The sequence below is a fragment of the Spinacia oleracea genome, chromosome 4 (genome assembly GCF_020520425.1).
Source record: "Spinacia oleracea cultivar Varoflay chromosome 4, BTI_SOV_V1, whole genome shotgun sequence".
In the NCBI taxonomy this organism is placed as follows: domain Eukaryota; kingdom Viridiplantae; phylum Streptophyta; class Magnoliopsida; order Caryophyllales; family Amaranthaceae; genus Spinacia; species Spinacia oleracea.
This window is the reverse complement of record NC_079490.1, coordinates 76,560-100,791: the sequence shown is the minus strand read 5'-3', so window position 1 is coordinate 100,791 and position 24,232 is coordinate 76,560. Positions and strand designations below refer to the sequence as shown.

General features: G+C 41.5%; 1 protein-coding gene across 1 annotated transcript; it reads right to left on the bottom strand.

Moving 5' to 3' along the window:
• Nucleotides 1–207: 207 nt before the first annotated feature.
• On the bottom strand, nucleotides 208–14,022 carry LOC110790427 (lysine--tRNA ligase, chloroplastic/mitochondrial). The gene is made up of 14 exons (XM_021995204.2): nucleotides 13,692–14,022; nucleotides 13,374–13,583; nucleotides 12,910–13,021; nucleotides 12,584–12,692; nucleotides 11,979–12,036; nucleotides 11,449–11,517; nucleotides 10,716–10,823; nucleotides 10,397–10,489; nucleotides 10,155–10,259; nucleotides 1,939–2,145; nucleotides 1,348–1,442; nucleotides 1,156–1,246; nucleotides 888–1,046; nucleotides 208–656 (listed from the first exon to the last, which is right to left on the bottom strand). Exons 1-14 carry the CDS (start codon nucleotides 13,950–13,952, stop codon nucleotides 564–566), a joined length of 1,770 nt encoding a protein of 589 aa, XP_021850896.1. The 5' UTR covers nucleotides 13,953–14,022; the 3' UTR covers nucleotides 208–563.
• Nucleotides 14,023–24,232: the final 10,210 nt, after the last annotated feature.

The following is a 24,232-nucleotide window of genomic DNA, read 5'->3' as shown; positions in this document are numbered from 1 at the left end:
AATGATGTCTCGTGCGCCTTGGTGGTTAACAATTCCTCGTTAAAGATTAACCACAAATTAAACACGTCCATTAGAGGGTATGCACAATGCCACTACATGACAAGTGTCATATACTTCAATCACAATTGTCGTAATTTTGTCAAAGTGGAAATTTATTTGGTTGTTAACTTTTACTTCTTTGGTAAATAGTACTAAGTGTAAACAACCTTAAGGAACGGAGGTAATATATAACTATAAGTTTGATTTCCCTTCCTCTACAGCTCTACTTGTAATTTGTGTTTTTTGCGATTGATTTCATTCTGCACAACTATCGTCCTCTAATTCATTAAATTAGAATTTTGTGCAGTTGTAAATATAAAAAGCGTGATACATCCAAAAATTTCCTGAAACAATGATAATGAACTCTCATTCTCGTTGTCAAATCCATTAAATTTTCTCCAGACACTAAACTCACAAGATGAGCAGAGAGCAGCAGCATCCATGAATGAACACTTGCGGTTCAAAATGACATGATAGACACCTTGGATTCCAGCTCAAGTCCATGTTCACATCTGATTACTCTCTTAGTTCTGAACCTTGAGGACGGGGAAAGCAATAACGTCTCTAATGCTGGCAGAGTTTGTTAATAGCATCACTAGCCTGTCAATTCCCAATCCCTGTCACAATAAACTCATCTCTGTTAGTTTATGTACTAATTAATTAATACACATGTAAAATAATGTTTTAACATCTAGCTGAGAGTATTGAAATTTCAACACAGCAAGAAAAATATCCATCCCGAGGATAACATGCTTAAGTGCTTATGTTATGCTCAATTCTCAATTAAAAGTAATGTCCATGAAGGTGGATAACAAAAGGAAAATAAAAAAGAAAAGGGAAAAACAAACCATCCCAGAAGCTGGAGGCATTCCATATTCCAACGCTGTGAGAAAATCCTCATCAAGGGTCACCTCATAGGAATCATCTTCACTTTTATCATCCTTGTGATCTGCTTCTGATTGCTTCTTCTTATTGTGCTGCCTCACTTGCTCCTCTAGGCGTAACCTCTGTTTCAGTAAAATGAGACAAACAAATTGCGAGTACACATCACTTATTTTTTAACACACATCAGAAAACATTTTATCCCTGCAACAATTTAAATGGTTTAATAGATACCTGATCCACAGGATCTGTTAATTCAGAGAATGCATTTGCTAGCTCCCGACCACAGATGAAGAGTTCAAATCTCTCAGTCAGACCTACAGAGCTGCATCGACAATAATGTGTATAAGACAAGAACATTAATGCACCATAGAGATTTTACAAACTACCAATATAGTTCAGCCATATGGTACATTTCCTGTTTACCTTCTATGTGGTTTAGCTAAAGGAGATACTTCAATGGGATAATCTAGAACAAATGTAGGTTGGAGGAGCTTTGGCTCCACGACTATCTCAAAGACCTGGAAAGAACACAGAGAAGAAAGCTTTAGCAACGAAAAAGTAATTACTCTGTTTCAGAATAGTTACAACACAGCCCCTTGGCACACTGTTTAAGAAAGAGGATAAAGAAGGTAAAAGGACAATTAGTCTTCTATAACTTAAATCCTTTATAACCCACCCCACTTTTTTGTGTTTAAGTTATCTTTGTAACACCCTTAAACTTCTCCATCTTCTTTCATAAAATGTGCCTGAGAGTTTGTCACAAGTGAAAAGAAACAGAGGAAGTATTAGTTGATTTAAAAGTGACAGGGGTCCTGAACAGAGAATCATTTCAACTCTCATCACTTTTGAAAGGATGGAGGAGAGCCAAGCAACCAACATGATTCAAAAATTTACCTTTCGGGATATAGTGGAGCAAAAACAGATATATCCAACATAAAATAGAACTGCGTAGTAATATCTCAGCATTATTTTGCTACCAATAATGTATATATGAGGCAAAGGAATAAAGCTGACCTCGTTAAGAACATGACCAACTGACGGGCAATTATCTATAGCAAATTTGTCTTTTCCCTCAAGGCTGGTTCCAAGCGTTCTGATAGTAATTTCCTTAGCAGCTTCGAGATTATCACCAAACACATTAAAGTCAATTCCAGAGGCTTCTCTAACAAGATTGTGCATGGTATCCCTTCTCCAAGGCCGCTCTAAAGATACATTTATTCCCTACATGGAAGGACACTTTAGATGAGATAAATAAAAGTGAACATTATAACCTAGACTAATTTATTCAAAACAATCAATTAGTTCTAACTTTTAACAACTACGAAAACAAGCAAAGAAAACGAACAGTAATTCCAAAGGGGTGGCAAGCCTGTCAGGCCATGTCAATACTGTCACCCATATAACAAAAGAGGGAAAGTATTTCTCAGAAGAACTTCTCGGCTTAGTTATGAAATCTTAATGCATTTGGACCCTGGAATAACCAACCCATGGCGGCTTTTTAACATGAGCTCCAGTTGGAGTAAACTATTCTAGAAAGACTACCTCCATGGTTCCAAGACGCATAAATTGCCTTCGTTTGAATTTTGAGTATAGAGGCGCGGAGAAGGTGAAATGAAAAAAAATGGTATAGCAGGATATCAAGGCACTGTTCGGCCAAGGTTCTGCAAAACATTTTCTGCTTCCAAGAAGCAGTTTTTCAGAATCAGTCTCTAGAGAAACCCTTTAAGAAGCAGTTGGAGTAGAAGTTTTCGGCCACGGAAAATCTAAAAGTACTTTGAAACGGTAACACTTTTATACCTTTTGGCCCTTTTCCCCCTCTACATTTTATACTTTATAAAAAGATTTAGAAAGGTGAAAATAAAACAAAAAGTCACCAAATTGTTACTCCGTATTTCAGCTAACAACATTACAACAGAGACCATCAACAACATCACCAGTCAACTCCACCTTTCCCTTTCTCTTCACCATGGTGGACTTCAATCAATTAATATTTTCCAGACACCACCACTTTCACCGACCAAAAGTAGTAACACACTTACACCTCCTCTTGCCTTCTTCAATCATCACTACCAAATTCTAGTTGCATACGCACCCAAAATAGACCTCAAGTACTGGCCTAAAACCATCAAATCCCACGCTAAAATAGCCTAATTAACAAAAGAAAATGAAGATCGAGATGGAGATGAGAAGGGGAGAGAAAAATAAGACCATTTTGTTGAGTAAATTAGGGACTGAAGTGTATAAGATGTGTTTGGTAGGAGCTCCTGGTAGAAATTAGTGGTGTTTTAGAGGTCGAATTATCCAGTACTGGAAAAGGAGTAGTGACGGATTCGCCGATGCGTCTTATCTGGTAACTTTCTTTGCAGAGAGGCCAGACATGAGTATGATGAGAGAGAAAGGGATGGAGAGTCTAAAATGTTTTTAGATTGGGCATGCGGGAATTTATTGTTAACATTAAGGGGATTATTGTCCATATAATGTTCCATTTAAGTGGAGAGAAGTGCTACCGGATAAAATGCAGCTTCTATTTCTATGTGTTTATATGACCCCTGGAAGCTTTTTTGGGCTTCTAGAGAAGCTGAAGCCAAATTTAATTGTTCCCCTGTTTGGCCCATTTTTTATTTCTCAATTGAAAAAGCACTTTGAGAAGCTTGGCCGAATGGTACCTAAGCAACTACTTTTGGGCAATAACATTTTTTCGCAAAAGAAAAATGCATATATCTTGGAGTTTTAAACTAAATACACCTCTGTGGCTTCATCCCGATGCAACTCTCCTTTAAATTTTGGATTGTCCTAGAGCATTGTCCTCTTCAAACAAAAAATGAAAATTCATCAAATCAACTTTCTCTATGTCTACTGCATGCAACACACCAACCTAACCCTCCAATATTTCAGACCTATGTCAGAAGAAGAAGAGGGGAAATGGCACAGCAAGAAAGAGGAAAAGAAACAGAAGGCAGCTACCAGGAGGAAGGGAGGAACCACAGCCCATAGTGGATGCAAAGCCTGTTGCCTGCTACTCTTAATGTCATTTGTCTCATCTGACTGATTTTGTCTTAGTTGCTTTGAATTAATTAGCTTTGTCTTGTACTGATTTTGGTATTAAAAGGGGAAGGGAAGAAAGCAGAAAGCATCTTGTGAATTGTTTGGTTTAGCCCTGGGAGAGAGAGACCTCTCGAAGAGTCTCACCTTGTAATCAAGCTTTCAGCTTTAATCAATATACAACTATCATCTTCCCTCAATCATTCTTGCATTACTCTACTGTGTGTTACCATAATTTGCTGGCAGGAATCGTAGTTCGTTCCACTTGGTATCAGAGCAGGCGAACATGCCGGTGTCCAACACCCAACGGTTAGACAGAGTGGAGGAGGAACTGGGCAGTTTGAAGGAGCAGCTCGGTGGGAGGTTTACTTCCCTTGAAGGTCGTTTTGATGGGCTGGCCAATAACATTGGTCAGCTAGTCACAGAAGCAGTAGCCGCGGGGTTGGAACAGATGAAGCATACAATCTCAGAGGAGATGCGAGCAACCAACGAGGCAGAGGCACGAAAGAGTGCCGACAAGGTGGAGACAGCGGTGGCCCTCTTGGAAGGCAGGATTATACGTTTCCAGGAAACCCACGAGGGACAAATGTCTGTCATGAAAGCACAACAAGATAAATTTCAAGCGGAAATTCGAGAGATGTTATCCAAGGATAAAGAAACGCCTCCACTAACACAACCCCGTCGAAATTTTCAGAATGAGGATGAGGCCGAGTATTCAGCCAACCACGACAGTGTGCGCGGCAGGGGTTTTGATAGGGGAAGAGGCTTCGACGGTGGAGGATACGGTGGAGGAAACTGGCGTTTTAGGAAGGTGGAAATGCCCCTGTTCGAAGGAGGTGACCCGGATGGGTGGATCCTTCGAAGTGAGAAGTACTTCATGGTCTGCCGCTTGAATGAGGAGGAAAAAGTCGACGCGGCGGTGGTGGCCATGGAAGGCGACGCTCTTAAGTGGTACCAATGGAGTCATGGCAGAAATCCGATTCGCTCATGGCCTGAGTTGAAGGAGCGAATTTTGCACCAATTCCGACCGTCTAACGTGGGGTCCCTTCATGAACAGTGGTTAGCGACTGAGAAGACAACCACCGTGTTGGAGTATCGCCGAAAATTTATAGAGATGTCATCCCCCTTACCCGACATCCCTGAGAGTTTGTTGTGTGGGCAGTTCATCAATGGCCTAAAAGAAGAGATAAAAGCGGAAGTGAGAGTTTTAAACCCGTTAACGTTGGAAGATGCAATGGAGGCGGCGGCTCGGGTCGAGGAGAGAAATAGGGTAAGCGGGTACAGGAAATATGGGGCCACGGGTGTGGGTCAAACTAAACCCAACTCGTTTTCCAACTTTAACCGAAGTCCAGTAATTGAATTGCCGAATCTTATTCGTATGGAGGAGTTAGTGGGTCGGCCCAACAAAAATCCAGTGGGGTCCAATCTTCAGTTGGTAGCCAATTTGGCCCAACTAATCCAGGTAAGTCTGCACCCTATTCTTCACAAACAATCAGCAATGGTTTTACTCGGTCCTTTTCAAATCAAAATAGGGAGTTTAAGAGACTCACCGAGCGGCAATTACAAGAAAAGAAGGAAAGAGGGCTTTGCTTTAAGTGCGATGAGAAATGGGTGGTCGGCCATGTGTGCCGGAAAAGGGAACTGAGTGTAATTTTGGTTGAAGAAGACGAGTCTGATGAGTTCGGGGGAGGAGAACGCTGGTCTGGACTTTACAGCAGAGCCCATGGAAGTGTCGCTTAATTCAGTGGTCGGATTATCCAATCCAAAGACGATGAAGATGATCGGAGTAATCGCCAGGGAGGTAGTAGTAATGATAGATCCTGGTGCCACCCACAATTTTGTGTCGTTGAAGGCGGTGGAAGAATTGTCCATTCCGGTCACCGAGTCGGGAGGTTTTGGAGTGTCGCTGGGTAATGGTGATGCTGTGGAGGGTACCGGCCGATGTAAGGGGGTGAAGATTAAACTCGCCGGCGGTCTGGTGATGGAAGAAGATTTCCTACCTCTTAATTTGGGAAATTCAGATGTAATTTTAGAGGTGCAATGGTTGGAAAAGCTTGGGTCAGTAACAACTAATTGGAAGTCTCAGATTATGAAGTTCCATTGGAAGGGGCAATCAGTGACCTTACAGGGGGATCCTTCGTTGTCTAGGTCCCGAATTTCGTTGAAGGCAATGATGAGAACCATGAGGAAAATAGGTGGAGGAGTCCTTCTCGAACTGAACCGGTTGGAAGAACACAGCAACATCCAGGAAAGTAAAAAAGAAGAGAATACTCCCCTCTTTCTGCAGGAAGTAATTGCAGAGTTTGAGTCGGTTTTTCACATGCCACCGGGCTTGCCACCACCACGCAACCAGGAACATGCCATTGTCCTCAAGGAGGGGAGCGATCCGGTGGGGGTACGGCCCTATAGGTACCCTCAATTCCAAAAGGACGAGATAGAGAGACTGATTAAAGAGATGTTGGCAGCAGGCATCATCAAGCCGTCAACAAGCCCGTTTTCGAGTCCGGTTCTTTTAGTAAAAAAGAAGGACGGCTCGTGGAGATTTTGCGTGGATTATCGCGCCCTCAACCGGGAGACCGTGCCTGATAAATATCCGATACCCATCATCGATGAGCTGTTGGACGAGTTGCACGGTGCTACAATATTCTCTAAATTGGATTTAAAATCTGGTTATCACCAAATCAGAGTATAGCAGGAGGACACTCACAAAACGGCGTTTCGGACTCATGAAGGGCACTATGAGTTTTTAGTCATGCCATTCGGCTTAACGAACGCCCCGACTACTTTTCAGTCGCTCATGAACGAGGTATTCAAACCTTTCCTTCGTAAATTCGTTCTTGTGTTTTTTGATGACGTATTAATTTACAGTAGAACTAATGAGGAACATGTAGAACACTTGAAATTGGTGCTAGCTGTTCTGGATAAACATGAGTTATATGCTAACCATAACAAATGTGAGTTTGGGAAAGAAAGAATGGCGTACTTGGGGCATGTGGTTTCAGGTGATGGAGTGTTTGTTGATTTGGAGAAGGTGAAAGCAATGACCGAGTGGGCCATCCCTAAAAACCTGAGGGAGCTCCGTGGGTTCTTGGGGTTAACCGGGTATTACCGGAAGTTTATATTCCGTTATGCCCAAATCGCTCACCCATTGACTGAGCAGTTGAAGAAAGATGCATTCGGCTGGTCCGAGGGAGCCACAGAAGCATTCGAGAAGCTGAAAAGTGCCATGAGTGCAGCCCCCGTGCTAGCCATGCCGGATTTTGGGAAGTTGTTCGTAGTGGAAACAGACGCTTCTGGTTTTGGTTTGGGTGCAGTCCTGATGCAAGACAACAAACCCATTGCGTTTACAGCCGCCTTTTAGGCCCAAGAGCACATGCCAAGTCCGTATATGAGAAAGAACTGATGGTCGTTTGTCTGTCGATATTAAAATGGAAACATTATTTGCTTGGGAGGAAATTCATAGTGAGGTCTGATCAACAGAGTTTACGGTTTATAACTCAACAAACGGAAATTGGCGCCAACTATCAAAAATGGGTGAGTAAGCTGATGGGGTTTGATTTCGAGATACATTATAAGCCCGGGACCTCTAATCGGGTAGCTAATGCTTTATCGAGGAAAACTGTTGGGGAGGTGGAATTAGGGGCTGCTGTGATGTCAGGAGGTCTGTTGGGAGGAATTGATTAAAGAGATTGAAGGGGATGCACTAATTCGAGGGTGGAAGGAAGAAATACTAGCAGGGGAGCATAAGGTAGGATTTGAGGTGAGGAATGGCACACTGTTATACAAGGGGAGGTGGGTGATTCCGAGGACAGCCAAGGTAATACCCGCACTGCTACATGAGTACCACAACAGCCCAACTGGGGGACACTCATGTGATGTGAAAACGTACTTAAGGGTAGCCCAGGAATGGTTTTAGCGCGGTATGAGGAAGACAGTATGTGAGAAGTTGTGAGGTATGTCAACGCAACAAGAACTCCCAGCAAAGTCCAGCAGGTTTACTCCAACCTCTCCCAATTCCATCACAGATTTGGGAAGATGTAACAATGGATTTTATTGAAGGTTTACGGGTCTCCAAGGGGGTTGATACCGTCTTGGTAGTGGTTGATCGGCTCTCAAAGTATTCACATTTCATCGGGCTACGCCACCCATTCAATGCTTTGATCGTGGCTGAAGCATTCCTCAAAGAAGTGGTACGCCTTCACGGTTTTCCTTCTTCGATTGTTTCTGACCGTGATCGCGTGTTCTTAAGTGTATTCTGGAAGGAAATGTTCCGTTTGCAAGGCACAACTCTTAAGCGAAGTACGGCTTATCATCCTCAAACGGATGGTCAATCAGAGGTGGTCAACAAGAAACTTGAAGCATACCTACGGTGTTTTGCTTCGGGACAACCTAAGTCATGGGCTAGGTGGTTAGCTTGGGCAGAATTTTCGTACAATATTTCACCCCACAGCTCAACCAAGATGTCCCCATTCAAGGTGGTGTACGGCCGTGAACCACCACCCCTCTTAAGGGTCAGTCATGGCTGCACCACTGTGGATAGCGTGGAGGAACTATTGCTGGAGCGCGACCTGATGTTAGATGAGCTGAAACTGAACTTGCTCAAGGCACAACAGAGGATGAAAAGCTTGGCTGATCAAAAAAGGAGAGAGGAGGAATTTGCGGAAGGGGACATGGTTTACCTTAAACTTCAGCCCTATAGGCAGAAATCCTTGGCCAAACGCCCGCACGAGAAATTGGCAGCCCGCTTTTATGGTCCATTCCCAATCATTCAACGTGTAGGCAAGGTGGCGTACAAATTACAATTACCTCCGGAGAGCAAAATACATCCTGTTTTTCACATATCTCAACTGAAACGAGCCGTAGGCACTACTATGGTCCCTCTCACCTTACCCCCAACACTCACACATAACTTGGAACTTGTGGTAGAACAGGAGCAAGTGCGGGATGTCAGGACAGTCCATAGAGGAGGAGAGACAGTCACAGAAGTTTTGCTCAAGTGGAAAGACTTATCTGATTTTGAGGCAACCTAGGAGGATGCAAGCATGATTGCGGTTCGCTTTCCAGATTTCCACCTTGAGGACAAGGTACGTTTTTTGGGGGGGAGTATTGCAACACACCAACCTAACCCTCCAATATTTCAGACCTATGTCAGAAGAAGAAGAGGGGAAATGGCACAGCAAGAAAGAGGAAAAGAAACAGAAGGCAGCTACCAGGAGGAAGGGAGGAACCACAGCCCATAGTGGATGCAAATCCTGCTGCCTGCTACTCTTAATGTCATTTGTCTCATCTGACTGATTTTGTCTTAGTTGCTTTGAATTAATTAGCTTTGTCTTGTACTGATTTTGGTATTAAAAGGGGAAGGGAAGAAAGCAGAAAGCATCTTGTGAATTGTTTGGTTTAGCCTTGGGAGAGAGAGACCTCTCGAAGAGTCTCACCTTGTAATCAAGCTTTCAGCTTTAATCAATAGACAACTATCATCTTCCCTCTATCATTCTTGCATTACTCTACTGTGTGTTACCATAATTTGCTGGCAGGAATCGTAGTTCGTTCCACTGCATCAACACACTACTGGTTTAAAATGACACTCGCTCAATTACACTCCTTAATGTCAAAAACTCAACACGGACAAACCTAATGGGACAGAGGTAATATAGTAGTAATACAGCATTGTCCTCTTCAAACAAAAAATGAAAATTCATCAAATCAACTTTCTCTATGTCTAACTGCATTAACATTTAACACACTACTGGTTTAAAATCACACTCGCTCAATTACACTCCTTAATGTCAAAAACTCAACATGGACAAACCTAATGGGACAGAGGTAATATGATAGTAATATAGGAGTAGTAAATAAATCACAGTTAAAAAAAAATTACTACTATTGCAAAATACTAAGATTAAGTTCTCATAATTTCACATAATAAATTCTACATATATGGAGTATCTTATATGGTTTACATATAATTCTACAGTTTGCATATTCTGATTATTATTTATTTAAAGAAAAGAAAAAGGACACCTAGAAATCAAGCATGTGAATGAAATACCAAGTGTGCATTTGTTGTTTGTGCATAACTGCATACATACACGCACGTATCCGCACTAACATGCAGTTAGATTCAGCAACGATAAAAGAAACACACACACACTAGATGGGGGGAGGGGGGTAGGAGCAAAAAAACTTACTTGATACTCTATCGTAAGTTTTCCTTGGGCTGCAAGAGCACATTGAGTAATGATATCTTCTGCCATGGACATCATGCTATCATAGTCTGAATATGCTTCATACAACTGAAAATTAGGCATAAACATTTCCTACCAAATGTTAACAATGTCCTACTCATGGCTTAACAGAAAGGCGCGGCAAGACAAGATGGAGAGGAAAGTAAATATAAAGATAAAATAACATCTTGACTTATGTTTACCACCTCTATAGTGGTGAACTCAGGATTGTGACGAGTTGAAAGACCTTCATTTCTGAATATTCTTCCAATTTCATACACCTTTTCAAATCCCCCAACCTGTTCATCAAAGCCGAAGGCTACTTCAGCATATTTCAAAATTTCAACCACAAAGCGGAATGAAATGACGCAATGGTCAAGTGTCTACTTGCTATGCGCTAGGTCACGGGTTTGATCCCTGGAAACAACCTCTTTATGAAAATAACGGTAAGGTTGTGTACATTTGGACCTTCCCAAGATCCTGCGCTAATATGCTGAAAATAACGGTAAGTATGGAAAGTCTTACCAGCATCCTCTTCAAGTGAAGCTCAGTAGCTATTCTCAGATATAGAGCCCTTCCCAGTGAATTATGGTACGTAACAAATGGCCTCGCCTCTGCTCCACCAGCTGCTCCCTAGTTGATAAATCGTGTGAATATCAAGAACGTATACTGGAAAATAAACATTAGCACCTAACATCTATATGTGCATAATTAGTGTCACAAAAATATAATATAACGCAATCCAGAGAAAGGCCATCTATGCAGAAGACTAAGCTCTGATTCCCAACCATAATCTGGGGAGCAGGCAGCAAGCAATAGTAGTTCCTTCATCACCAAGATTCAGAAGCAATCTTAGGTAATGCGGTATCCAACATACCGTATTAAATTAAGAGAAAAAGCAGTGATGGCAACACCATTAAGGCGAGACAGACTCCTGAGATAGTAGCTACTGAGTACTGGGACATAACTAAATTTAGAAAAGTTAAAGTACTGAGATAACAGACAGGAGCTGAGAGCTCCATCTTCTGTTCCTTTACCACTTGCACATACCAAACATAGGGTAAAAGGGTAAAATATTAAAGATAATATCGGTTGTATGTCCCACTCATAAGAATCACTTACAAAATATATTCAATTTTGTGTGCAGAAATTTCCTTCTTTGCACCCAATCTGTGTCTAAGGATAATATTAACTGTATCATGAATTTTATAGTATATTATATATATATAGTTGTACGTTGCTATTGTCAACCACTAACCTGTAGTACTGGAGTTTCAATTTCAACAAAGCCCAATGATTCCACAGTCTTCCGAATCTCTGAGATGATCTACTGAAATATCAGAAGTTAGCATATAATTCATAGGCCCCAGAAACTTGCACTTGTAAACGTAAGTATTTAACATAGAAATCACAACCATTATACGGGGCATTAAGAGAATTAGATGAGCCAACAAAGAACAAATAAATGACTGCCTAGCGACAGTAGACATAATGAAACTTTTACTCCTGAAACAGATAATTATCATTCCCACCAACCCCAAATAACGGTAACACTTCTGTTTGGGCCATCCCAAAATTATTGGCCCGTCTAATTTAGTAATATAAACTTTCAACTTACTTACATTATCTTTCATGATACCTTCAAGTAGAGACTCTGAGGAAAGACTACTTCATGCAAGATGGGGATATAAAAACTTGCATAAAGAAGAGCAATTATGGTATTTCAAATTTTCAACTCAATCAAATGTGGCCCATCATTTAGGGAAGGAGGAAGCACCAAAAATTCACCTTTGCTCTCTTCCGGAAGATATCGCCGACTTCAGGATTTGCAATCATATCCACATACCTGGATAAGTACAACACCTAGATATCAGGATTGCAGGTCCGACAAAAAAATATATATATCCCTACAGGAAAGGCATACAACCTTGATCAGCTTATCAGAGCTAAGCTGTTGATTGTACTGATGAGAAACAAAAACTAAGGCTCTTTAACTAATAAGAAAAGAAAAAAAAATACAAAAGACAATGCTCGTCAACAACCGTCAAGAATAGCCACTAAGGAAACGTCAAAAGATTCAAAAAAAGTTTGCAAAAAAGTTAAGACGTCTCTTAGTTGTTAGCAGGCACCTAAAGCAGCCTCTGTGTTTAGGCCTACCAAGGCTGTGGAGCTCACTAAAAGCTAAGCTGTTTCTCAGGATCAATGTCAATAGGCTTATATTTTGACAAAGTAAAAGCATAGTTTCCTCAATTGAAAAGCACAAATGAAAGGCGATATGAAACAGGTAATGAAAGTATGACACTTGAATTTTAGGGGACAGGGTCACGGAAAGAGTCCAAAAGAAAGATGGAAACAGTTCTGAAAATTTTTAAAGCTTAAAAGTTTCAACTTGCCGTTGACGGTAACGCTTATCCACATCTGTCAACCCATGGTATTTGTCAGGCAGTGGAAGCAAAGATTTTGTAAGAATCGCAAATGAAGTCACACGAACAGAAAGCTCCCCTGTAAATGAAAGCACTTGTGAGAACCTTGTCCAATTTAAAAACGGAAATACATTCGTGCACAACAAAGGTGCTATGTAGTTCAATAAAGATAACAGGTCTAAATCTGTAGTTCACAATATTGGTATCCTATATATCAGTAACATCAGAAATTAAGCAAGCATGATTAGACAGTGAGGGTCAGCTAACGCATCATCTTTTATTAACTGAACGCGCACCTTTTTCGGTTCTTTTCAAAGTGCCACTTGCACCAAGTATATCGCCAATGTCAACAAGAGCTTTTAACTGCGCAAACTGACCTTCAGAGAGCTTATCCTTTTCACAGTAAAGCTGAACCAGGTAACAAAAACTGCATTATATATACATTAGGTGAATTGAAGAAAATCAGAAATAGGATGAAGATGTTTTTATGATATTTTTCCTTCTAGAACTGTAGAAGTAGTAACAATAGAAATAACAATTCATCATGTGAGCATATCAACTCGGTGGGCAGTTTCTTTCAAGCTTAGCATAAGCCATCCATGGCAACAATTTATTTGAAGATGAGGTACTCTTGTAATTGTAATTTTAATTGTATGAAATGTGTAGTCTAATATTTTGCATATAGTAAGTAAGTGAGCTACAGTCAACAGCATATAATGTTGATTCAATTGAGGCAAAATAATAAGAATAAATAAATAACCTGGATAGTGCCAGAATCGTCTCTTAAGGTTAAAAAGGCGAGCTTCCCAAAAGCCCGGCGACCCATAATTCTACCGGCAACAGAGACGTAATCAGTAGCCTCTTCACCATTGGGAATATGCTCATAATTTGACTGAAGCTGCTTTGTTGAATGGCTCCTGTCCCAATTGTACGCGTATGGCTCGCACCCTTTGCTCCTCAATTCTTCTACCTATACGAGTATAACTCATTACAATTTCACTCAAATCTTCTACTCATTTCAATTGGAATTTTAAATTAATTTTATGGTAAAGAAAGAAATTAAATGATAAGAAAATACCTTATTGAGACGGATAGAGCGGACAGCATCCTTATCGGAGGTAGACGACGACGACGACGACGACTGTGGACGACGGTTGCGAGTGGGGGATGCGCTGCTGTTGCTGTTGGAAGCGCAGGTGACTAGGCTTCGGAACGGTACTGCATTGAACAACACCAATTTAGAATTGAAATTTGAATTAAAGTTGATGTGGAGAAGGTGTTTCAACTGCTGCGACGATTGGCTCCATAACTTCACTCCCTCCGCCACCATCATCGTCATCTTCAAATCCTCGCTATCTCCACACTTCTCTACTACGGAGTACGGAGTACTACTTTGCCAATATCCACAGACTTATTTTGGGCCTATAACACATTTTATTTTATCGTATCTTAAATTTTCTTCATATGGGCCGTTCAACCCACTATATTTCCCTTAAGAGTTGGCCAAATTTGACACTACTGGACAACACGATGGGAATTGAACTTGTTAAAAGTCACTATTGTGGTAAGTAAGTGTCATGGATTCATTTATCCGTTTAATTAAACAGGTTAATGCAACGAGAAAATTTAATTGAAAGGTCAAAACAACACAACATGTCAAACATGAAGAAGTTCTAAACTTTAGAACTTCAGTTTTAGAGAGAAAGAAAAGAGAAAGAGCATTTTCATTAATTGAGAAGAATCAATCTTATTACAAACAGAAGCAAGAGTACAACAGTCTATTTATATGATTGTGTTTGTTTGTAATACAAAGCTGATGTATGAGATCAAGAAGTCAGTTATAACTAACTTGTACAACCTATAACAAACTAGTACATGTCATCAATCTGTCTGGTGAGCTGCCATGTCACTAATTCATGCATCTTGATCCTCCAAGTCAAACAACTTAGCCAGCAAACTATTGATTAACTGTTGGTTTTGTTTGTTGTTGTGTTTGTTGTGATCAACCTGATCAACAGCAGCTTGATCAGTAGCATTAGCCTATTATATACTCCAATACCCCCCTCAAGCTAGGGACTGGTTCAAGAGGAAGCATACCTAGCTTGGACAGCAAATTAAAATGGTGTGGAGAAGACAACACCTTAGTTAGAACATCAACTAGTTGATCAGTGGTAGGAACATAAGTTAATTCTATTAGGCCTTTTAGGACTTTATCGCTCGTAAAATGACAGTTCAGTTCAATATGTTTGGTCCATTCATGATGAACTGGATTTTTGGCTATGTGGATAGCAGATTGTGTAATCCCCCGTAAATTTATAAAGTTTATTAATATATTTTAACGTATATTATCTATAATTAAATAGAATTTATGAATTTTAGTAATAAATATATAATTAACGTATATTTATTTTATTTTAAGTACGTTCTAAATATTAAACGATTTTTGAACGTTATTATATTTATATATTTAATGCATATTTAATTCTATTTAAATATATTCTAAATATTTTAACGGTTTGGGCAATCAAAAATAATTTTAGAATTTATGTTGAAAAGAATTTGAATTACAAAAACACGTTTGAAATTTGAAAGCAATCTTAATCGATTTTAGATTCAAGTACTAAACTAAATCCTAATCTTGGCCCAAATTGGTGAAGCCCAAATAAATAAACCCATACTTCCCTCTCATTGCTTTTCACGTAAAACAAAAAAAAACAAAAAAAAAAACTCTCATACCCATAACTCACTCCTCTCATGAAACTCCTCTCGTGAAACTCTCACCCTCAGAACCCCAAAACCTCTCATTGAGTTCTTGTTGCGCCGTAGCCGTCGAGCCGTCGAGCTCGAGCCGTCGAGCTCGAGCCGCCGCCGTCGGCATCCCTGTTCCTCCACCGTTCGTCTGGTAAGCCAACCTTCTCTTCTCCTTCGTTCCCTTTCCGTTTATCACTCCTCCTCCCTCCTTAATCGGGTCTTCTATTTTCGCACAGCCACCACCGAGGACCATCAGCCACCTTCGTCGTTCCCTTGCACGCTGCGCCGCACCACCCGCATAGCCGCTGCTGCCCTGCCCAGTCGGCCTCTCTCCTTCTCCTCCACGCACGCAAGCAGCCTTGCCTTTCTTCGGTGTTTCTTGCTCGAACACGCAACCACCATTGCCGACCACCGCGTCGCCCAGCCCTGCCGCCGCCAGGCCCGCTGCCGTGTGTTGTTTGCCGCCGGCCAACACTTCCTCTTCCTCTCTCTTTGGTTATTTCTTAAACCCTAAGTAACTAATTATTTTAATTAATTATAATTGTTAATTTAAATTATGTTCTTGATATTAAATTCATAATTTTTATGGTTTGAACATGATTTTCAGATGTTGGTTGAGTTTATAAACGAATTAATTTCAAGTTTTGGTTGATTGAATTATAAGTTATGGCTTATTTATGATTTATTAATTTGAATTATGTTTCATTAATTTGAATTATGTTTCTTGAATTAAAGTGATGATTTTTGTAATTTAAATTATAAATTTCAGATTATGCAAATTATATAATAAAGTTACTAATTTTCAGATTATCAAATTACTTTGAAATATGAATTTTGATTGTTTAAAGTGTGAAATTCAAGGTTTTTATGATTGTAAATCATGGTAGGTTGAGTATGGATTATTAAATTCATTGTTTTGAGGTACTAGGAACGTAGATGGACCTTGGTGAAGTTTTCAAATGAGTTTATATTGCTGAAAATTTAAAATACGATGATTGCAAACAGTTTTCAACGAATTTCAACCACTAGTTCAATAATTATGATGCTACGAAAGCAAATGTTCAAGTTTTGATATTTAGGAAAGTTCTAAATATGTTTAGGATGCATTTAGAATGCTTTATTGTGGTTGTCAATGATTAGAAATTGATTGAGATTACTTGTTGGATTGTTTAGGCGGAGAATTCTCTTTAGGCGACTTTTGAAAGTGTTAAAGTGGCCTATCAGTTTGTTTACACAAGGTACGTACATACCTGTGTGCTTGGAATGTGTGTTAATTGTTGAAACCATGTTGAATTGTTGATGAACTTGGTTATGTTGATATCGTTGATGAATTTAGTCAGGTTGAATATTGCATGTTTAATACTGTTAGTTAGACATATTGAACCTATATTGCATTTTGAGGATGATAGCATGTTAGTATGGATGATTGATACAAACATGTTTGATTGGGAACACTAGATTACTTTGTATATAATTCAGATCAGTGGATTGTTGTTCCCTTTTAGCTTTTCACTACTTTATGAGGGCCGAGGACCTCATTTAGTAAGTTGAAACCTTATACCCATATACAGGGTTGATCAGTATTAAAGGAAGGATTGGAGTTAATTGGAATGAGTCTTGTTTGATGCCTTTGTGATCACTTACTTAATTCCAAGATAAAAACAGTTGTAAATAAATGTGGATTGTATGCCTTATGTGATTGTTGAGTCATAACAGGGTGTCAATTTGTAAATCATGTAAAGTGAAACTGAGTAGTAATAGCTTTAGACTGTGCACGTCTAAAGTGACGGACAAACAGGAGTTGGGGTTCATGGTGGTAGCCCATGGCCTTTAATTCGGACCGGATTGATCACCGTGTCCTATTTTTATTCAAACGTTCCTCGATATCGCAGGTCACTGAGGTTACGGAGTCGCGCCCGTACCTCGTCTTCCTTAGTGAAGCCTCTAGCTAGAAAACTCGGTCCATTGTCTATTTCAACTAAAATAATATTATTGTTATTAAAGTCCAGTCTAGCCTAGTCTAGTTAAGTATGGTCGTCAAATTATCATGTTTTTTCTGCCCTTGTTTATGTTCATTAGTATCATGTTAGGGTTGTTCGTTAATAGTATCATGTTAGGATTATTATTGTTTTAGTATGTAGTACTCAGCTTTGCTGATTACGTGCTTTGTTTGTGCATGTTGATCATGGCTATGCCTTATTGATCCTGTGATGACCCAATCTTGGTGAGCAGTCTCTAGGGATCAATAAGCATCGTCCATTACAGGTTTGAAGGTGATGCATCATGGGGTTCGGGATTGAAGAGCTGTGTAGTTACTAAATTGTTTTGTTTTAAGTTTGATGTTGAATTTGTTTGGCCTGTTTTAAAGAGACTCGAACTTTGTTTTAATTAATTACGTTGACTTTGTTTTGTCGGTTGGTTTTAGATTTTATTCCGTAGTTGACTTATTTAAATTATTAAAGTTAGTTATTATGTTTTCCGCTGCAAAATTCTGAATAAGCCGATACGTTTTCACACGGGCGATAATGCCTTGATAATTCTCTACGTTTTATATAAAAAGGTTATTTTAGAAAAGAGGGAATTGTCGGGGTGTTACAAAGTGGTATCTAGAAGCTAAGGTTTTACTTTAATAAATTTTTAGGCGCCTAACTATCTAGTTATTTAAAATAAATTTCTTAAAAATCGAGCTTCTACGTAGTATAGTGTTCAAAAATTGGTACTTTTTTTTTGGGGGGGGCAGATTTCCTTTTCTCTTGTTTGAAAGTATATAATATTTCTTATTTAAGTTCGGAATCAAATTATTTACTCGAATTAAAGTGACTTTCGAAATTTTTATTCTTTTTCTTATTATTTATTATTCAAAAATGAGTACAATTTTTTTTAGAAGTTCAATTTTTTTTTTAAATTGTTTCAAGAGTTAGAATTCGTTATTTAAAAAAAAAAAAAAAATATATAAATCTTCTTCGAATTAATAACTTTATTTTCGAATTTATTCGCTACGCATTTCCTTAATTTATTTTACTTTATTTATTTTATATTTTTATTCTATGTTATAATTTTATTATATTATCGTCCTTTTACTTTGTTATTTAAACTATTTCAATACTTTAGTTTATGAGAGATGGGTAGTATAAGAAGGGCATATAAGATAGAATTATATGTGCATTAGTAGCTAGTCAATGCTAGCATAAGAAATTGATTGTTATGTACGTGCGTGTGCTAATTGTTTAATGTTACATTTAAATGTGCATAAAGAATTGTTTGCTTCCACCAAACTTATTGCATTATTGAACTTTGTTTATGATTTGGCTGGAAAATCGTTAGTGAGACATGGAATTGTTTATTTCAGGAATAAAATGTTTCTTTCCAAGTATACCAACATAGGATCTTTCGAGAAACTTGATATAGAAACCCCTGACATTTACGTGAAGAAAATTGTGTTTGGGTGTGAATATCATGCTAAAGTTCAAGGGAAACCTATCTTAATGAGAAAGGATACCATAGCAGCTGTTGTGGGGTTTTTCCGGTGAGATACCTGGGAGGTTTCTTGGTAACTTTTACAGATTAAACAAGATTGTATTTTTATAGAGAGAGAAAGTAGAGAGAAGGCAGAGCAGTAATTGCTCTAGAATGTATTGATTGTGACCCTTTTTTCTAGGGAAGTGGGAATATTTATAGTACTAGGTTTTTGGGGGAATGACCTAATATTCCCCTTACATGATTGGCTGGGGAATGGGAGGAGGACACGTGTCCTTTCTCCTTACAATTCTCTGGCCTTTTTTGGCAATAGTGGGCTGTTTGGGCCTATTGTGCTTAGTCATTCACTTGGGATACATACTAATTAAGCCCCTTTCCAGGTATAGGTTTTATACATACATTTATACACACTTAAATACATACACTGTAGATACCTAGATTAATACCCATGCCTCGGAGTAGACTTCGTATGATTTCTGCTTTAGGGGGCGCAATACGTGCCATGTGTCACGTCCTCATTGGTACACGAAGGCACGGTAATTTTGCCCACAACATTTGCCCCTCAAGAAGGGCATTTCTGGAAACACATTCCGGGTATCGCTTCTTGACTCTTGTTTTGCATCTTCATCTTTGGGTCAGGTGTTGAGATGGTGACACGTGTCACCTTTCTCCATTTTGCCCCTCCCTATATATAGAGGTGAGGGGGGTAAATTTCATTTTTTACATTTCATTTTCACAGAGCTTTCATAGGCGATTTCCGGCGTGTTCCTACCACCATCAGGCGATTTCCGGCCACCAGGAGACTAATCCTTTTCCTCGTCACACTCATCCCGTTCTTCGCGAAACTCATCTCGTTCTTCGCGAAACTCATCCTGTTCTTCACCAAGTACTTTGCAGATCTTTCGAGGTTAGTTTTCGCCTTTCTTGCTTTTGTTATCCTCTCGTCATTTTTCCCTTTGTTAGCGGCCGACCTCTTAGTACTAGGTAAGGGTTTAAAGGTTTTATTTAAGATTTTTCCGCCGTTCATCTTTTGTCGGGGCGGACGTCCAATCGCGTCTTTTTCTTCATTGTTGGTCACCCCTAAGCCGTGCTTCGTTCACTATGCAGAAGGCATGGCTAGAACCAAGCAAACGGCAGATCCGACGCGCCTGCGCTTGCGGGAAGAAGCATCGACACCTCCTAGGGAGAGATATTCTTCCACCGCCTCGGCAGTCGACGAAGAATTTGCCGAACTCTTTCAAGAGATCGACGAGTACGTCGAGGCGGGGGAGCAGGCGGCAAGCTCGTCGGAGGGTACAGCGAGCCAGGCAGTGGGGGAGCCAAGCGTCGCTCCATTGTCATCGGCCGCCGAGGAACAAGAAGCTGCTCCCCAGCTTATTAGGCCCAGAGGACGGGAGGAGGCCCAATTGCTTCCGTCAGAGATTCACCCAGACGTGGGCTGGATGCGGTGGCTAGACAGGCACGGAGCCAAGATGAGGGATGACCTCTGCGTGGGGGAAGGGTACCAAATGCGCGTGCCGGCCGGTCTGGACTCGACCGTCAGCCTGCTTGCCGAGGGAGAATTCCCTGTGTATGCCGCGTCAATCAAACTCGGCATGAGATTCCCTCCACACCCCTTCGTTGTGGAGGTGTTAGATGGTTTCAATATTGGGGTGGCCCAGCTGACCCCCAACTCATGGGCGGATATCTTTGGCTACATTGCCAAATGTGCATTGAACGACGTGGAGCCGTCCTTCAACGCCTTTCTGCATCTGGTCTCCCTCTCTCGTTCCCCCAGTGCCGCCAAAGGGTGGTTTAATCTGAGCAGCCGTGGTACCTACCAGACAGTGGTCGGCAAGCTCAGCAAGTGGCATATGTGGAGGAAGAGGTGGGTCGTGTTTTATACTGACGACCAGGAGATGTATGAGAGAATGAGCCGTTGGAACTGTGACGCCAACTTCATGGATCGTGACGAGCCCCTTCCCCCCCTTACTGCCGAAGAGTGGGATCAGATAATGGTCCTGTTCAGGGCCAACACTTACCACTTAACAGTGGATAAGAGTTTCCATGTGCCGGCTGAGTGGTTGCCGCACATTAGCCAGTTTCGGAACGAGGCCTTTCTAGCGGCCGTAGGCTTAGGATATTCCATGACTCGAGGTTGTATGCCAATTTATGTGCCGTTCTGCGTTGGTCTATTCATTTTTTCTAACTTTGGATTTCTTTTGTTCACAGAGGAAGGAATGAGCAAGCTACCGGCGGCGGATATTGGGAAGGGCGATATGACCGATTGGATGGCGGACATCTATGAGGCCAAGATGCAGAAAGCCAAGGCCGAGTTGGAGGAGAAGGTGAGTATTCTCTTAGGTTGTCGTTTTTTTTTCTTTTTTGCAAGTTAAACTTCTCCCGTCCAGCGTCTATAGTGGACGTCTTTTTAGTGACGAGCCGATATCCTGATATCTGACCCGTGTTTGCTAAGGTAGGCCTCGTCACTTTTTATTGATGGGCCCCTTAGTTAGCGTTTTTTCAAGTGACTCGTGATTGATAGGGTACGCCTCGTCATTTTTGGGACGGGCGTCCTTTTTAATGACGAGCCACTTTTCTGCGATTGACTTGCCCTTGATAAGGTACGCCTCGTCATTTTTAAGACGGGCGTCCTTTTTAATGGCGAGCCACTATTTATTGAGTGACTTGTGATTGATAAGGTACGCCTCGTCATTTTTAAGACGGGCGTCCTTCTTAATGACGAGCCACTATCTTGTGAGTGACTTGTGATTGATAGGGTACGCCTCGTCATTTTTAAGACGGGCGTCCTTTTTAATGACGAGCCACTATTTGTGAGTGACTTGTGATTGATAGGGTACGCCTCGTCATTTTTAAGACGGGCGTCCTTTTTAATGACGAGCCACTATTTGTGAGTGACTTGTGATTGATAAGGTACGCTTCGTCATTTTTAAGACGGGCGTCCTTTTTAATGACGAGCCACTATCTTGTGAGTGACTTGTGATTGATAAGGTACGCCTCGTCATTTTTAAGACGGGCGTCCTTTTTAATGACGAGCCACTATCTTGTGAGTGACTTGTGATTGATAAGGTACGCCTCGTCATTTTTAAGACGGGCGTCCTTTTTAATGACGAGCCACTATCTTGTGAGTGACTTGTGATTGATAAGGTACGCCTCGTCATTTTTAAGACGGGCGTCCTTTTTAATGACGAGCCACTATCTTGTGAGTGACTTGTGATTGATAAGGTACGCCTCGTCATTTTTTAAGACGGGCGTCCTTTTTAATGACGAGCCACTATTTGTGAGTGACTTGTGATTGATAAGGTACGCCTCGTCATTTTTAAGACGGGCGTCCTTTTTAATGACGAGCCACTATCTTGTGAGTGACTTGCGATAGATGACGAGGCCTAATATTTGACTGTCCTTTCTTTTTTAGCAAGCTAAGGACGCGGCTAGGGCGTCAGGGAAGAAGAAGGGGACGACTTTGTCCCAGCTGAAGAAGAGAGCTGTGCCGGCTGGCTCGGAGACTCCGAGTACCTTCAAGAAGCCAAAACCTCTACCTCGCCGTCTCGTGAAGAAAGACGAGTCGAAGGTTGCTGAGGGGGGATGCCCTGATGACGAAGAGATGGGCGTGGACAAGCCGTCTCTGGTGGTGGACTTGGTGGAGGACCCTCTTTCGGGAATCCCGGCCGACGTCCGCTCTCAGATACTGGCGGAGGTGGCCCGCCGAGCTAGGTCTTCGGGCGGTAAGTATTATTCGAACGTCGTTCAGACGTATCGAGCCTCCTCTGGCAGTTCTTCTTACTCTCCGCGTCATCCTAAGGCCATTGTTTTTCCTATAGCCAAAGACAAAGGGAAGGATGCAGCTGCTGCCGAGGATGAGAACGTACCTGCTACTCCACACTATTCGTCAAAGGATAGGGTGGCTATATGCCGCAAGGTTTTTAAGGCCGTCCCCGCTGAGTATGTTGCTTCTCTTCCTGGCCGCAAGACTGACGCCCAGTTTGGTGCGATCCAGGCCACTCTTCTCGACGTAAGTCTATTTCCAACTTGCTTGTACTTGTCTTCCCTTTTAGAGTCATTTACTAATATGTAGCTTCTTCTGCAGTTGTTCTGCCGCATGGAATTCTGCAAGAGCTGGAAGGCCCGCACTGCTGAGGAGCTCAAAGCTCAGGTGGCTGAGTCCACCCACCATGGTGACTATGCGTTCAAGTCCATTGAAGAGGTCCGCCTGCAGATGCAGACGACCATAGACCTTCAAGCGAAGGAGGTGGCTGCGTTGAGATCTGACAAGGCCGAGCTGCTTAAGAAGATCTTGGCGCAGGACAAGGACATGGTGGCAATGGTCGAGGAAGCCAAGACAGCGGCGGCGGAAATACGGGCGCTTCAGGACCAGTTGCGGGAGTACCCTCAGGTCAAAGAGGCGGCTGAGGAAGCCGAGCATCTTCGTGGGGAGCTAGAGACGGCCAGATCGCAAGTTCGCACCTTGCGTGAGCGTCTTCTGGAATCCTATGATCAGGGGGAACAAGCGACCAAGGACGCTGTTAAGCACGCCTGGGAGAGCCACATGTCAGAGTATGATCTTGGGTGGTTCCAGCGGCGAATGGAGCACAGTGCCGCTGTGTTGGCTGCTGAACGTCTTGGTCAGCCGCCCCCTGAGTTTGTATCATCTGATGACGAGGACGATGCGGCCGCCCCCTGATTTGCTTCCTTTCCTATTTTTTTTAAAAAATTTTATTCAAGCGTTCCAGTGCCTAAGGGCAAAAACAATTATGTTGTAAAGTTTTGGCGCTGATGGCGTCTGTATCATTGTGCCTGCTGAGCACACAACAATTCTCTTTTTTTTCTGGTCAGGAATTCTGAGCTACTTTCACACGCCTTTCTACGGGCGTTGTTTTATAAGTAAATAGGTTTTTTTGATGTTTCTCCTATCTCGCATTTACTTGCTCTTCATAATTTGATTATTCCTTGATCAATAGGCTTAATAGGCTTAATCAATAGGTATGGTTGCCAAGGTGCATCCGAGAGTACACTAAGCACGTTAATGCCGCAGGCAACTGAGTAGGCGCTAGGCCCTACTTTGGTCGTCACTTTCTTTGGCGAGCGTGTCTATAACGATATTGATTGGCGCAAGTCAATCAATAGGTATGATTGCCGCTAGACATGCTCGTCAAATGGACTGGCCGGCCAAACATTCGTGCCGCCGCGCTTTTTAGCAAGCAACCTTTGTTTCGAAGTTAATCGTGCCGCTGAACTTTTGAGCGGACAACCTTTGTTTCCAAGTGTTTGGTGCCGCTGGCAACTGAGCATGCGCTAGGCCCTACTTTGGTCGTCACTTTCTTTGGCGAGCGTGTCTATGACGCAAGTCAATCAATAGGTATGATTGCCGCTAGACATGCTCGTCAAACGGAC

Bases quoted from the DNA above. Each gene is read 5' to 3' on its own strand.
- LOC110790427 (XM_021995204.2), bottom strand. From the start codon at position 13,952: ATGACGATGATGGTGGCGGAGGGAGTGAAGTTATGGAGCCAATCGTCG. The intron at 11,518-11,978 runs GTGAATTTTTGG...ATATTTCAGTAG, and splicing joins TCTTCCGGAAGAGAGCAAAG to ATCATCTCAGAGATTCGGAA. The intron at 2,146-10,154 runs GTAAGTTTTTTT...CCTTCCATGTAG, and splicing joins AACTTACGATAGAGTATCAA to GGAATAAATGTATCTTTAGA.